Source organism: Oncorhynchus tshawytscha, linkage group LG08, assembly GCF_018296145.1.
Source record: "Oncorhynchus tshawytscha isolate Ot180627B linkage group LG08, Otsh_v2.0, whole genome shotgun sequence".
Taxonomy (NCBI): Eukaryota; Metazoa; Chordata; class Actinopteri; order Salmoniformes; family Salmonidae; genus Oncorhynchus; species Oncorhynchus tshawytscha.
The window spans coordinates 68,895,401-68,910,807 of NC_056436.1; the positions used below are offsets into that span (position 1 = coordinate 68,895,401).

The 15,407-nt window shown below is 51.2% G+C and overlaps 1 protein-coding gene across 3 annotated transcripts in view; it reads right to left on the reverse strand.

Annotated features, from left to right (window-relative positions):
• The window catches only part of LOC112256034 (mitogen-activated protein kinase kinase kinase kinase 4), a 117,840-nt gene that overhangs the window by 62,096 nt on the left and 40,337 nt on the right, over nt 1–15,407 (reverse strand). For all 3 annotated transcript variants that reach the window (XM_024428973.2, XM_042325887.1, XM_042325886.1), the window contains exons 10-14: nt 7,143–7,315; nt 4,319–4,391; nt 3,354–3,561; nt 2,685–2,816; nt 699–764 (exon numbers count right to left, since the gene is read on the reverse strand). In XM_024428973.2, the coding sequence (XP_024284741.2) occupies nt 699–764; nt 2,685–2,816; nt 3,354–3,561; nt 4,319–4,391; nt 7,143–7,315 (652 nt within the window). The remainder of the gene's footprint in view (nt 1–698; nt 765–2,684; nt 2,817–3,353; nt 3,562–4,318; nt 4,392–7,142; nt 7,316–15,407) is intronic.

The window sequence follows — 15,407 nt, forward strand, 5'->3', positions numbered from 1 at the left end:
ATACATTCCCTTTCATTGATTTTCAAACATATTTTTATTTGCATCACTGTAGGGAGTTACACTTCCATCCATATAACAAACAGTTCATCTGACGTTCCAAAAACAGGTTTCCTCCTGTGAATTCCTTTAGATGCAACTTTGCCCTTTAAAGCAAATGACACCTTTCAGCACAAGGCTCCTTACAAATTAAAAGTCAAACAGAGCCTTTTTTATGTGTTCTCTTCTACAGTACATTACAGTGCATAGTCTTTTATGTTGCCCTTGAGTACGCAGGGTTGACTGTGTTTTCAGTTAGCCTAGCATCTATCATCCTTAGAGATCTTTAGAGAATGTGGCCTTTAGCTCCCAATGCTAAGTGTGGGATTTCATGAGAGGAATTATTTAACTGTGAGCTGTGGAACAGGAGCCATAATATACTCTGAGATAGCGACAAGGTCTTGAACTTGAAATCAGCCAGGATAGTCTAAACATTCAATTTTTCACCATTCAATTTTCTCCACTCCCTCATTGAATACATTCTGTTTCATGCAGAACCAGTAATAATATTTCCCTTAGACTAAGGCACAACATCCAAGCCAAAACATTTAAATTCAATAACCACCCATGTCTTTGATACAAACTGAAGTAATTTCCTGGTAGGGTTTGATGCATTCTGTTCCATGTAGGTTGAGTGAGAAAAATCAGAAAGCAATTATTACCTGTTCAGCTACAGGACCTGCAGGCCTTCCTCCGACATCAACCCGCTGTCTGCCACGATCCTCCACCTAACATTCAACGAGAGAGAAAAAAAGATTTGATAACGTCGAGGTTTCTGACTTAGGAAATCCAAAGACTGTATACTGGTAAAAAAACTAAAATATTCAGTGTCTAGCTGGCTTGCATAAGGCTCTTAACCCTCCTCTTTTAAATATTTAACCATGAAAATCAGTCCACATGACTCTCAAAGGCCCTGATAGAGTGTGTGACAGAATCAAAAGTGTGCAAGGAGTTCTTCCCCCCTGGGTTAACACAGAATGGGTTAAAAACCTTCTCCAGATCATGTTAAACGGTATACACTGCATCTCCAGATGCACGTGAGGATTCATGAGGATAAGGAGGCAGAAGCCCATGTAAGCTACAGCACAGACCGGCAGACAGGAGGAGAGAGAGCAGCACAGCCAGGCAATCAGCCCTACTGACCATCTGGAATAAATTAGTAGCCGGGCCACTTTCCAGGATTCTGCCTAAACTCATTAGAACTGCCTTCTGCATTGCACTCACCAAGAGAAACACATGCATGGAGCCCGTCAACTTACACACATAGTCTAAGTCCCAAATGGTACCCTATTTCCTATATAATGCACTACTTTTGACCAGAGACCCTTGGGGAATAGGGAATACAGGGAAAAGGGTACCATTTGAGACACATGGATCATGATTCAGGGGCTATTGCTCAGCTCATGGTGCGGTGAACAGACTCCAAAACACCTCACACCTCAATGATCCCTCTGAACACCTCAATGATCCCCCTGAACACCTCAATGATCACTCTGAACACCTCAATGAACCCCCTGAACACCTCAATGATCCCCCTGAACACCTCAATGATCACTCTGAACACCTCAATGATCCCTCTGAACACCTCAATGATCCCCCTGAACACCTCAATGATCCCCCTGAACACCTCAATGATCCCCCTGAACACCTCAATGATCACCTCAATGATCCCTCTGAACACCTCAATGATGCCTGCAATAAACCAACACCTATTGCCATATCATCTACTGTTCTGTTCTGCAGTCAGGCAGGTGTGGCTCATTCAGAGCCAGCGAACTGTGAGAGATTAATTAACCGAGTGTTTGAATTAAACAGACTAATTAAAGTCCTCAGAATGACATGACAGTTCCCTCTACCTTGGCTATAGGATGCTGTAATTGTCACTGACTTCTCGCCATGGCGCTCACCCTAGCTCCAACTTCAAATCATGGGAAATGTTCATACAGCAGAAAAAAGGGGAGTCATTTAATTATTTTCTTTCAGGATGGTCCCACAGGCAATTTCTTTCTGTGATCTTCCATAGAGTTTCCAACCATCAGTGGATTGAAATGCTCGCTTGGTAGATTTAATCACCAATGGGCTGAAAACTGAGACAGGTGGAAGTGCTATGTCAACACCTTTCATACCAAATGCATATAAGCAGTTTTTGTAGAGGAACATGTATAAAATGTTAACTTGCACCTGGATTAAAAATGCATTGACCTTGTCACAAGGAATCTTTCAGAGCAGGTAACCGACTAAACAAAGTGGGTCCTGTCCCACTGAACAGTGTTATGTAATGTGTTATGAGACACAACCATGTTAAAATGTTCAGACTTCAGACACAGATTATGTATGGACCTAAAATGTCTACCGAGACTGTAGAATCTAGATCATATTGGCGCAAGACGATGCCGTCTGAATTCCAGGACCTTACAGCTTGTAGCAGACTACTTACAGGGAAAAAACTAATAAAGTGTTATTATACAGGAATCAAAATATTCAGAATCCTCCTCAGGTATTGGGCACAAAAAGACCATCTAATCAGTACATATTTTTTGGGCTTCTGCCTATCACGTGGAGCAATGTTGGCAGATAAGAATTAAGCAGGTAGGGGGTCTACTACTTAGAGCATTGTGCTTTTGAGGGGGGTCAAATTGAACAGCTACCAGTCTCTTGTCACTTCTCTTGTTCCTTTCATCCAATAGACCTCTGTCATTAGCTTCAGTCTCCTCCCTCCATAGCATCTCCTGTAGTTCTGGCCATTGGAACCCAGAATCCTGCAGCTGCTTCCTCTGTTGCTGTAACACAACAACAACACCACAAGGCCACTGAACATGGTATTACCTCAACTTCATTCAACACAACAGAATGTTTTCTCTGTAAATAGTCAGTGGGACATCACAGTCTAACACGGCAAATTACATAACTTTCTAGCCATCTGTACGGTACTATACATCAACAGCAAACACTACACAACATACAGTTTCTGTGCATTCATACCTAATATGACATATGTTATTTGTCTTTTGTGCAACGCAAACCACACAGGAGCATCACTCCTGAACGCAATCCCTCCGTATTTGGAAACAACAATAAAATACTCTATATTGTTCTATAAGACAATTCTTTGGTTTGTTCAACACTAAACAGTCCTTCCCATTTGAGCCAAACAAACAACAGGAGAGAGAGAGAAAGATAGAGAGAAATAGACAGAAAGCCCGCCAAATCTCTAGCCAGCCAAGCTCATTTGCTGGCTGGGCAGCAGGCATTTGGTTCTGCTGCTCTGTTGGAGACGGCTGCTGAGAGGAGTGTTTCAACTAAAGAGTGTCTCTCACGTCCTCCAGCCTCCTGCGCTGCTCCTTCTGCTGGTGGATCCTCTTCTGCCTCTCGGCCAGCAGCTGCTGTTTGTAACTCTCCTGGTCCCGGAGCTGCTGCTGCAGGACCTGCTGCTGTCGCTGGGCTTCTGACCAGTTCTTGTTCTCCTGCTGCAGACGCAGGAACTCTCTTCTCAGAGTGGACTCCCCCGGCAGGTTCACTATGGAGCTAGAGTGATAGGACAGAGAGGGTAGCCGAAGAGCAGGGCACAGAGTGAGTGATGGGCAGGAGGAGTGAGGAGGCACATGGATTTATGGCAAGGAGTATAGTTACACACACACACACACACACACACACACACACACACACACACACACACACACACACACACACACACACACACACACACACACACACACACACACACACACTTGTGGGCATATACGGACTGGGATACACAGGGACACATACTGTACTGTCCACAGCAGAAAATATATATTTTTATAGTCACTGCCATATGGCGCCCTGTCCAGCTAAGCGAAAAGAAGCAGAGCATCTGGTGTCTTCATTGACAAGCCCATGCGTTCACACATTGTGCACTCTCAGACGAATATCCTCTATGACAGTTCTCAGGCCTGCATTACATAAACGGTAGAGCTTGGACTTCACAGAGGGGGTCAGCTGACTGTTTGATGGACCCAGTAGAGCTTGGACTCTAGCTTCACAGAGGGGGTCAGCTGGCTGTTTGATGGACCCAGTGGAGCTTGGACTCTAGCTTCACAGAGGGGGTCAGCTGGCTGTTTGATGGACCCAGTAGAGCTTGGACTCTAGCTTCACAGAGGGGGTCAGCTGGCTGTTTGATGGACCCAGTAGAGCTTGGACTCTAGCTTCACAGAGGGGGTCATCTGGCTGTTCGATGGAACCAGGCGTGACACCAGAGCTAGTGTTTGACCTTCTTTACAGTGTTAATGCTGTGTCATCATACCTGGGTTCACCTTCCTCTTCGTTAATCTCCTCCTCCTCATCTTCACTGCCGCTGTATTCATACTCTGGGCTCTCTGTGGACAACATGTGACCAGAGTATATTTTAGACATGAGGGATGCATGCACTCTCAATGATACAGTACATTATGCACATGACTATACAGTGCCTACAGAAAGTATTCAGACCCTTTGACTTTTCCCACATTTTGTTACGTTACAGCCTTATTTTAAAATGTAGTAAATGAACAAAAAATCCTCAGCATTCTACACACAATACCCTACAATGACAAACTGAAAACAGTTTTTTTAGAAATGTAGGAAATGTATTCAAACCAAAAAAAAGAGACTTATTTACATAAGTTATTCAGACCCTTTGCTAGGAGACTCAAAATTGAGCTCAGGTGCATCCTGTTGCCATTGATCATCCTTGAGATGTTTCTACAACTTGATTGGAGTCCACCTGTGGTAAATTCAATTGATTGGACATGATATAGCTCCGAGACAGGATTGTGTTGAGGCACAGATCTGAGGAAGGGTACCAAAAAATGTCTGCAGCATTGAAGGTCCACAATAACACAGTAGCTCCATCATTCTTAAATAGAAGTTTGAACCACCAAAACTCTTCCTAGAGCTGGCTCTTCCTTGAGCAATCGGGGGAGAAGGGCCTTGGTCAGGGAGGTGGCCAAGAACCTGATGGTCCCTCTGACAGAGCTCTAGAGTTCCTCTGTGGAGATGGGAGAATCTTCCAGAAAGAAAACCATCTCTGCATCACTCCACCAATCAGGCCTTTATGGTAGAGTGGCCAGATGGAAGCCACTCCAAAAAGGCAAATGATAGCCACTAGCAGTTTGCCAAAAGGCACCTAAAGACTCTCAGACCATGAGAAAAAATATTCTCTGGTCTGATGAAACCAAGATTGACTCTTTGGCCTGAATGCCAAGCGTCACGTCTGGAGGAAACCTGGCACCACCCCTACTGTGAAGCATGGTGGTGGCAGCATCATGCTGTGGGAATGTTTTTCAGCGGCAGGGACGGGGAGACTTGTCAGGATCGAGGCAAAGATTAACGGAGAAATGTACAGAGAGATCCTTGATGAAAACCTGATCCAGCGTGCTCAGGACCTCAGACTGGGGCGAAGGTTCACCTTCCAACAGGACAACAACCCTAATCACTCAGCCAAGACAACACAGCAGTGGCTTCGGGACAAGTCTCTGAATGTCCTTGAGTGGTTCAGCCAGAGCCCAGATCGAACACCTCTGGAGACACCTGAAAATAGCTGTGCAGCAACGCTCCCCATTCAACTTGACAGAGCTTGAGAGGATCTGCAGAGAAAAATGGGAGAATCTCCCCAAATACAGGTGTGCCAAGCTTGTAGCGTCATACCCAAGAAGAGTGGCACAGCGGTCTAAGGCACTGCATCTCAGTGCAAGAGGCGTCAATACAGAATCCAGGCTGTATCAAATCCAGCCGTGATTGGGAGTCACATAGCGCGGCACACAATTGGCCCAGCGTTGTCCGGGTTTGGCTGGGGTAGGCCATCATTGTAAAAAATGGGTCTGAATACTTTCCGAAAGCACTGTATACACTAGGATAAACAACGAGGTGGTTATTCTGTACAGTACAACAGGCTCACACATACTGTAAATTTCCCACAGTCAGCTAGTTCCTCCTCTCTCACCATCTAAGCAGGGAAAACATCAATTACAGTAAAATAACCCAATGTCTCCTCTCCAGGTGTCTCCTGCAGTTTACCCACATGGAACTAAAACTAGTCATGAACAGTCTCACTTCCTTTTCTTCAGCTGGATTCAGTTCCAAAACGCTTGTCAAAATGAGTAAATAGTTCAACATGTTAAATTACGCTCATTCTTCCTTCTGAACCCTCACGAGTGTTTGTGAATTACACTGAGAAAGAATAAGAAAGAGAGAGATTATGCCAGAGAGCGAGAGAAAGAGAGATTGAGAGGGAGAGAGAGAGAGAAAAAGAGAGGAAGGGAGAGACGGGAACCGAGAGATATAAAGAATGAGAGAGAGAGAGCGAGAGAGGAAGGAGAGGAAAGAGTGGGCTGGCCAAAGAAAATGGGCATCTGTTTCTAATTCCCAGTCAAACTCTAGTAGGTTATGAAAACAGGGTAACGACTGAGTGTTTCTGCTGTGTTTGGAGCTGCCGCTATCAGCGTCTCATTCGCTCTCACTAAAGGTTTGGCTCTGTTCTAAAAGGTCATTTCACTGTCTGTCTGAACAGTTAAGCAGAACGCCAACCAAAGAACGAACGGTACGAGGCCTAGGAAACCGACATTTTGCTTTTGAGGTCGAAGCCTAGAGTTTCTGTGGGCTCAGGGAGACAATGTCATTATGTGGCGTGAGGAGGAAGACGGAGGGAGGGAGGCCGCTGATGGTGTGGTGCAGTCTGGGAGATGATTAAACACTGCCTCCTCTGAGGCGCATTCCTCTCACATGACACGAGTGTGCAGTCTCACTGTGAGAGGCTGACAAGAAGCAGTCCTGCTTCTGCCTCTAAACCCAATAGCCACCACATTACCAGTGGATAATAGAACCTGTCAAGCTGATGACAGTAATACAGTAGCCTCTCACTAGGCTTAGAGAAATTAAACACTAGGAACAGATTGAGGATCAAAATGCCTTTTTTCTGCCACTTTAACTGTTGCTGCCAGTGTGACTAAGAATAACAAGGCCAAAAAGGCGCCCCATGGTTGTTGGCAGTGCAAAGTATCATACAGCACTAAAGCTTGCGTGCCAGTCTCAGCAACTGTTGAGTGACACTAGGTGATCTCTGCTATCCTGTAATGACAACATGGCCTCACCTTTATCTCTCTTTTTCCTGGTTCTGTCCAGGTGGTCTTTGAGCATGATGCGGACCTGCCGTTCGTTGGGCAGGTCTTTGATGAACGAGTGCCTTAGGAGGGTTTCTGTAGCGGGACGATGGAGGTAGTTCTTCACCAGACAGCTCTCCACAAAGGTCATTAACTTCTTGGACCTGGAGAGGACACAGGGCCACAAAATGCTCAGGCAGTGTCCAAGATGGCAACCTAACCCCTGTAGTATGTAGTGCACTACTGTTGGCCAGATGCTCATGGGATAAAGGGAATGGGGTGTCATTTCAGACAGCCTCAATGTATTCCCAAAGTCTGCCACGCATGAACCCAATTTTATTCAATGAATATGTGGTGTCTCTAAGGGAGGGAGGCAGAGTGGTGTCTCTAAGGGAGAGAGGCAGAGTGGTGTCTCTAAGGGAGAGAGGCAGAGTGGTGTCTCTGAGGGAGGGAGAGAGGCAGAGTGGTGTCTCTGAGGGAGGGAGGGAGTCAGAGTGGTGTCTCTAAGGGAGGGAGGCAGAGTGTTGTTTCTAAGGGAGGGAGGGAGAGTGGTGTCTATAAGGGAGGGAGGCTGAGTGGTGTCTCTAAGGGAGGGAGACAGAGTGGTGTCTCTGAGGGAGGGAGAAAGAGCAGTATCTCTGAGGGAGAGAGACAGAGTGGTGCCTCTAAGGGAGGCAGAGTGGTGTCTCTCAGGGAGAGAGGCAGAGTGGTGTCTCTGAGGGAGGGGGAAAGAGCGGTATCTCTGAGGGAGAGAGACAGAGTGGTGCCTCTAAGGGAGGCAGAGTGGTGTCTCTCAGGGAGAGAGGCAGAGTGGTGTCTCTGAGGGAGGGAGCAGAGTTGTGTCTCTAAGGGAGGCAGAGTGGTGTCTCTAAGGGAGGGAGAGTAGTGTCTCTAAGGGAGGGAGGCAGAGTGTTGTCTCTAAGGGAGGGAGGCAGAGTGGTGTCTTTAAGGGAGGGTGGCAGAGTGTGTCTCTAAGGGAGGCAAAGTGGTGTCGCTAAGGGACGGAGGCTGAGTGGTGTCTCTAAGGGAGGGAGGCAGAGTGGTGTCTCTAAGGGAGGGAGGCAGAGTGGTGTCTCTAAGGGAGGGAGGCAGAGTGGTGTCTCTAAGGGAGGCTGAGTGGTGTGTCTCAGGGAGAGAGGCAGAGTGGTGTCTCTAAGGGAGGGAGGCAGAGTGGTGTCTCTAAGGGAGGGAGGCAGAGTGGTGTCTCTAAGGGAGGGAGGCAGAGTGGTGTCTCTAAGGGAGGCAGAGTGGTGTCTCTAAGGGACGGAGGCAGAGTGGTGTCTCTAAGGGAGGGGGTAGTGTCGCTAAGGGAGCGAGACAGAGTGGTGTCTCTGAAGGAGGGAGAAAGAGTGGTATCTCTGAGGGAGAGAGACAGAGTGGTGTCTCTAAGGGAGGCAGAGTGGTGTCTTTAAGGGAGAGAGGCATTGTGGTGTCGCTAAGGGAGGAAGAGTGGTGTCTCTGAGGGAGAGAGGCACCGTGGTGTCGCTAAGGGAGGCATAGTGGTGTCGCTAAGGGAGGCGAGGGGTGTCTCTGAGGGAGAGAGGCATTGTGGTGTTGCTAAGGGAGGCAGAGTGGTGTTGCTAAGGGAGGCAGAGTGGTGTCGCTAAGGGAGGCAAAGTGGTGTCGCTAAGGGAGGCAGAGTGGTGTCTCTAAAGGAGCGAGACAGAGTGGTGTCTCTAAGGGAGAGAGGCAGAGTGGTGTCTCTACGGGAGGGAGGTATTGTGGTGTCACTAAAGGAGGTGGAGCGGTGTCACTAAGGGAGCGAGACAGAGTGGTGTCTCTGAATGAGGGAGAAAGAGCGGTATCTCTGAGGGAGAGAGACAGAGTGGTGTCTCTCAGGGAGAGAGGCAGAGTGGTGTATCTGAGGGAGGGAGCAGAGTGGTGTCTCTAAGGGAGGCAGAGTGGTGTCTCCAAGGGAAGCAGAGTGGTGTCTCTAAGGAAGGAGGCAGAGTGGTGTCTCTAAGGGAGGGAGAGTAGTGTCTCTAAGGGAGGGAGGCAGAGTGTTGTCTCTAAGGGAGGGAGGCAGAGTGGTGTCTCTAAGGGAGGGAGGCAGAGTGGTGTCTCTAAGGGAGGGAGGCAGAGTGGTGTCTCTAAGGGAGAGAGGCAGAGTGGTGTCTCTGATGGAGGGAGGCAGAGTGGTGTCTCTAAGGGAGGGAGGGTGGTGTGTCTAAGGGAGGCAGAGTGGTGTTTCTAAGGGAGGGAGGGTGGTGTGTCTAGGGAGGAAGGCAGAGTGGTGTCTCTAAAGGATGGAGACAGAGTGGTGCCTCTAAGGGAGGCAGAGTGGTGTGTCTCAGGGAGGGAGCAGAGTGGTGTCTCTAAGGGAGGCAGAGTGGTGTCTCCAAGGGAAGCAGAGTGGTGTCTCTAAGGAAGGGAGGCAGAGTGGTGTCTCTAAGGGAGGGAGACAGAGTGGTGTCTCTGAGGGAGGGAGAAAGAGCGGTATCTCTGAGGGAGAGAGACAGAGTGGTGCCTCTTAGGGAGGCAGAGTGGTGTCTCTCAGGGAGAGGCAGAGTGCTGTCTCTGAGGGAGGGAGCAGAGTTGTGTCTCTAAGGGAGGCAGAGTGGTGTCTCTAAGGGAGGGAGAGTAGTGTCTCTAAGGGAGGGAGGCAGAGTGTTGTCTCTAAGGGAGGGAGGCAGAGTGGTGTCTCTAAGGGAGGGAGGCAGAGTGGTGTCTCTAAGGGAGGGAGGCAGAGTGGTGTCTCTAAGGGAGAGAGGCAGAGTGGTGTCTCTGATGGAGGGAGGCAGAGTGGTGTCTCTAAGGGAGGGAGGGTGGTGTGTCTAAGGGAGGCAGAGTGGTGTTTCTAAGGGAGGGAGGGTGGTGTGTCTAAGGGAGGAAGGCAGAGTGGTGTCTCTAAAGGATGGAGACAGAGTGGTGCCTCTAAGGGAGGCAGAGTGGTGTGTCTCAGGGAGAGACGCAGAGTGGTGTCTCTGAGGGAGGGAGCAGAGTTGTGTCTCTAAGGGAGGGAGGCAGAGTGGTGTATCTAAGGGAGACAGAGTGGTGTCTCTAAGGGAGGGCGGCAGAGTGGTGTCTCTAAGGGAGGGAGGGTGGTGTGTCTAAGGGGGAAGGCAGAGTGGTGTCTCTAAAGGATGGAGGCATAGTGGTATCTCTAAGGGAGGGAGGCAGGGTGTTGTCTCTAAGGGAGGGAGGCAGAATGGTGTCTCTAAGGGAGGGAGGCAGAGTGGTGTCTCTAAGAAGGGCAGAGTGGTGTCGCTAAGGGACGGAGGCAGAGTGGTGTCTCTAAGGGAGGCATAGTGGTGTCGCTAAGGGAGGCGAGGGTGTCTCTGAGGGAGAGAGGCATTGTGGTGTCGCTAAGGGAGGCAGAGTGGTGTTGCTAAGGGAGGCAGAGTGGTGTCGCTAAGGGAGGCAAAGTGGTGTCGCTAAGGGAGGCAGAGTGGTGTCTCTAAGGGAGCGAGACAGAGTGGTGTCTCTAAGGGAGAGAGGCAGAGTGGTGTCTCTACGGGAGGGAGGTATTGTGGTGTCACTAAAGGAGGTGGAGCGGTGTCACTAAGGGAGCGAGACAGAGTGGTGTCTCTGAATGAGGGAGAAAGAGCGGTATCTCTGAGGGAGAGAGACAGAGTGGTGTCTCTCAGGGAGAGGGCAGAGTGGTGTATCTGAGGGAGGGAGCAGAGTGGTGTCTCTAAGGGAGGCAGAGTGGTGTCTCCAAGGGAAGCAGAGTGGTGTCTCTAAGGAAGGGAGGCAGAGTGGTGTCTCTAAGGGAGGGAGACAGAGTGGTGTCTCTGAGGGAGGGAGAAAGAGCGGTATCTCTGAGGGAGAGAGACAGAGTGGTGCCTCATAGGGAGGCAGAGTGGTGTCTCTCAGGGAGAGAGGCAGAGTGCTGTCTCTGAGGGAGGGAGCAGAGTTGTGTCTCTAAGGGAGGCAGAGTGGTGTCTCTAAGGGAGGGAGAGTAGTGTCTCTAAGGGAGGGAGGCAGAGTGTTGTCTCTAAGGGAGGGAGGCAGAGTGGTGTCTCTAAGGGAGGGAGGCAGAGTGGTGTCTCTAAGGGAGGGAGGCAGAGTGGTGTCTCTAAGGGAGAGAGGCAGAGTGGTGTCTCTGATGGAGGGAGGCAGAGTGGTGTCTCTAAGGGAGGGAGGGTGGTGTGTCTAAGGGAGGCAGAGTGGTGTTTCTAAGGGAGGGAGGGTGGTGTGTCTAAGGGAGGAAGGCAGAGTGGTGTCTCTAAAGGATGGAGACAGAGTGGTGCCTCTAAGGGAGGCAGAGTGGTGTGTCTCAGGGAGGGAGCAGAGTGGTGTCTCTAAGGGAGGCAGAGTGGTGTCTCCAAGGGAAGCAGAGTGGTGTCTCTAAGGAAGGGAGGCAGAGTGGTGTCTCTAAGGGAGGGAGACAGAGTGGTGTCTCTGAGGGAGGGAGAAAGAGCGGTATCTCTGAGGGAGAGAGACAGAGTGGTGCCTCTTAGGGAGGCAGAGTGGTGTCTCTCAGGGAGAGAGGCAGAGTGCTGTCTCTGAGGGAGGGAGCAGAGTTGTGTCTCTAAGGGAGGCAGAGTGGTGTCTCTAAGGGAGGGAGAGTAGTGTCTCTAAGGGAGGGAGGCAGAGTGTTGTCTCTAAGGGAGGGAGGCAGAGTGGTGTCTCTAAGGGAGGGAGGCAGAGTGGTGTCTCTAAGGGAGGGAGGCAGAGTGGTGTCTCTAAGGGAGAGAGGCAGAGTGGTGTCTCTGATGGAGGGAGGCAGAGTGGTGTCTCTAAGGGAGGGAGGGTGGTGTGTCTAAGGGAGGCAGAGTGGTGTTTCTAAGGGAGGGAGGGTGGTGTGTCTAAGGGAGGAAGGCAGAGTGGTGTCTCTAAAGGATGGAGACAGAGTGGTGCCTCTAAGGAGGCAGAGTGGTGTGTCTCAGGGAGAGACGCAGAGTGGTGTCTCTGAGGGAGGGAGCAGAGTTGTGTCTCTAAGGGAGGGAGGCAGAGTGGTGTATCTAAGGGAGACAGAGTGGTGTCTCTAAGGGAGGGCGGCAGAGTGGTGTCTCTAAGGGAGGGAGGGTGGTGTGTCTAAGGGGGAAGGCAGAGTGGTGTCTCTAAAGGATGGAGGCATAGTGGTATCTCTAAGGGAGGGAGGCAGGGTGTTGTCTCTAAGGGAGGGAGGCAGAATGGTGTCTCTAAGGGAGGGAGGCAGAGTGGTGTCTCTAAGAAGGGCAGAGTGGTGTCGCTAAGGGAGGCATAGTGGTGTCGCTAAGGGAGGCGAGGGGTGTCTCTGAGGGAGAGAGGCATTGTGGTGTCGCTAAGGGAGGCAGAGTGGTGTTGCTAAGGGAGGCAGAGTGGTGTCGCTAAGGGAGGCAAAGTGGTGTCGCTAAGGGAGGCAGAGTGGTGTCTCTAAGGGAGCGAGACAGAGTGGTGTCTCTAAGGAGAGAGGCAGAGTGGTGTCTCTACGGGAGGGAGGTATTGTGGTGTCACTAAAGGAGGTGGAGCGGTGTCACTAAGGGAGCGAGACAGAGTGGTGTCTCTGAATGAGGGAGAAAGAGCGGTATCTCTGAGGGAGAGAGACAGAGTGGTGTCTCTCAGGGAGAGGCAGAGTGGTGTATCTGAGGGAGGGAGCAGAGTGGTGTCTCTAAGGGAGGCAGAGTGGTGTCTCCAAGGGAGGCAAAGTGGTGTCGCTAAGGGACGGAGGCTGAGTGGTGTCTCTAAGGGAGGGAGACAGAGTGGTGTCTCTGAGGGAGGGAGAAAGAGCGGTATCTCTGAGGGAGAGAGACAGAGTGGTGCCTCTAAGGGAGGCAGAGTGGTGTCTCTCAGGGAGAGAGGCAGAGTGGTGTCTCTGAGGGAGGGAGCAGAGTTGTGTCTCTAAGGGAGGCAGAGTGGTGTCTCTAAGGGAGGGAGAGTAGTGTCTCTAAGGGAGGGAGGCAGAGTGTTGTCTCTAAGGGAGGGAGGCAGAGTGGTGTCTCTAAGGGAGGGAGGCAGAGTGGTGTCTCTAAGGGAGGGAGGCAGAGTGGTGTCTCTAAGGGAGAGAGGCAGAGTGGTGTCTCTGATGGAGGGAGGCAGAGTGGTGTCTCTAAGGGAGGGAGGGTGGTGTGTCTAAGGGAGGCAGAGTGGTGTTTCTAAGGGAGGGAGGGTGGTGTGTCTAAGGGAGGAAGGCAGAGTGGTGTCTCTAAAGGATGGAGACAGAGTGGTGCCTCTAAGGGAGGCAGAGTGGTGTGTCTCAGGGAGAGACGCAGAGTGGTGTCTCTGAGGGAGGGAGCAGAGTTGTGTCTCTAAGGGAGGGAGGCAGAGTGGTGTATCTAAGGGAGACAGAGTGGTGTCTCTAAGGGAGGGCGGCAGAGTGGTGTCTCTAAGGGAGGGAGGGTGGTGTGTCTAAGGGGGAAGGCAGAGTGGTGTCTCTAAAGGATGGAGGCATAGTGGTATCTCTAAGGGAGGGAGGCAGGGTGTTGTCTCTAAGGGAGGGAGGCAGAATGGTGTCTCTAAGGGAGGGAGGCAGAGTGGTGTCTCTAAGAAGGGCAGAGTGGTGTCGCTAAGGGACGGAGGCAGAGTGGTGTCTCTAAGGGAGGGAGGCAGAGTGGTGTCTCTGAGGGAGGGAGGCAGAGTGGTGTCTCTAAGGGAGGGCGATTAGTGTCTCTAAGGGAGGGAGGCAGAGTGGTGTCTCTAAGGGAGGGAGGCAGAGTGGTGTCTCTAAGGGAGGGAGAGTGGTGTCTCTACGGGAGGGAGGCAGAGTGGTGTCTCTAAGTGAGGGAGAGTGGTGTATCTAAGGGAGGGAGAGTTGTGTCTCAAAGGGAGGGAGGCAGATTGGTGTCTCTAAGGGAGGCAGAGTGGTGTCTCTAAGGGAGGGAGAGTAGTGTCTCTAAGGGATGGAGGCAGAGTGGTGTCTCTAAGGGAGGGAGGCAGAGTGGTGTCTCTAAGGGAGGGAGGCAGAGTGGTGTCTCTGAGGGAGGTCAGCAGAGTGGTGTATCTAAGGGAGGGAGGAAGAGTGGTGTCTCTAAGGGAGTGAGAGTAGTGTCTCTGAGGGAGGGAGGCAGAGTGTTCTCTCTAAGGGAGGGAGGCAGAGTGTTGTCTCTAAGGGAGGGAGGCAGAGTGGTGTCTCTAAGGGAGGGAGGGTGGTGTGTCTAAGGGAGGCAGAGTGGTGTTTCTAAGGGAGGCAGAGTGGTATCTCTAAGGGAGGGAGGCAGAGTGGTGTCTCTAAGGGAGGCAGAGTGGTGTCTCTAAGGGACGGAGGCAGAGTGGTGTCTCTAAGGGAGGGGGGGTAGTGTCGCTAAGGGAGCGAGACAGAGTGGTGTCTCTGAAGGAGGGAGAAAGAGTGGTATCTCTGAGGGAGAGAGACAGAGTGGTGTCTCTAAGGGAGGCAGAGTGGTGTCTTTAAGGGAGAGAGGCATTGTGGTGTCGCTAAGGGAGGAAGAGTGGTGTCTCTGAGGGAGAGAGGCACCGTGGTGTCGCTAAGGGAGGCATAGTGGTGTTGCTAAGGGAGGCAGAGTGGTGTCGCTAAGGGAGGCAAAGTGGTGTCGCTAAGGGAGGCAGAGTGGTGTCTCTAAAGGAGCGAGACAGAGTGGTGTCTCTAAGGGAGAGAGGCAGAGTGGTGTCTCTACGGGAGGGAGGTATTGTGGTGTCACTAAAGGAGGTGGAGCGGTGTCACTAAGGGAGCGAGACAGAGTGGTGTCTCTGAATGAGGGAGAAAGAGCGGTATCTCTGAGGGAGAGAGACAGAGTGGTGTCTCTCAGGGAGAGAGGCAGAGTGGTGTATCTGAGGGAGGGAGCAGAGTGGTGTCTCTAAGGGAGGCAGAGTGGTGTCTCCAAGGGAGGCAGAGGGTGTCTCTAAGGAAGGGAGGCAGAGTGGTGTCTCTAAGGGAGGGAGACAGAGTGGTGTCTCTGAGGGAGGGAGAAAGAGCGGTATCTCTGAGGGAGAGAGACAGAGTGGTGCCTCTTAGGGAGGCAGAGTGCTGTCTCTAAGGGAGGGAGAGTAGTGTCTCTAAGGGAGGGAGGCAGAGTGTTGTCTCTAAGGGAGGGAGGCAGAGTGGTGTCTCTAAGGGAGGGAGGCAGAGTGGTGTCTCTAAGGGAGGGAGGCAGAGTGGTGTCTCTAAGGGAGAGAGGCAGAGTGGTGTCTCTGATGGAGGGAGGCAGAGTGGTGTCTCTAAGTGAGGGAGGCAGAGTGGTGTCTCGAAGGGAGGGAGGCATCGTGCTGTCTCTGAGAGAGGGAGGCAGAGTAGTGTCGCAAAGTGAGCGAGACAGAGTGGTGTCTATGAAGGAGGGAGAAAGAGCGGTATCTCTGAGGGAGAGACAGAGTGGTGTCTCTAAGGGAGGCAGAGTGGTGTGTCTCAGGGAGAGAGGCAGAGTGGTGTCTCTGAGGGAG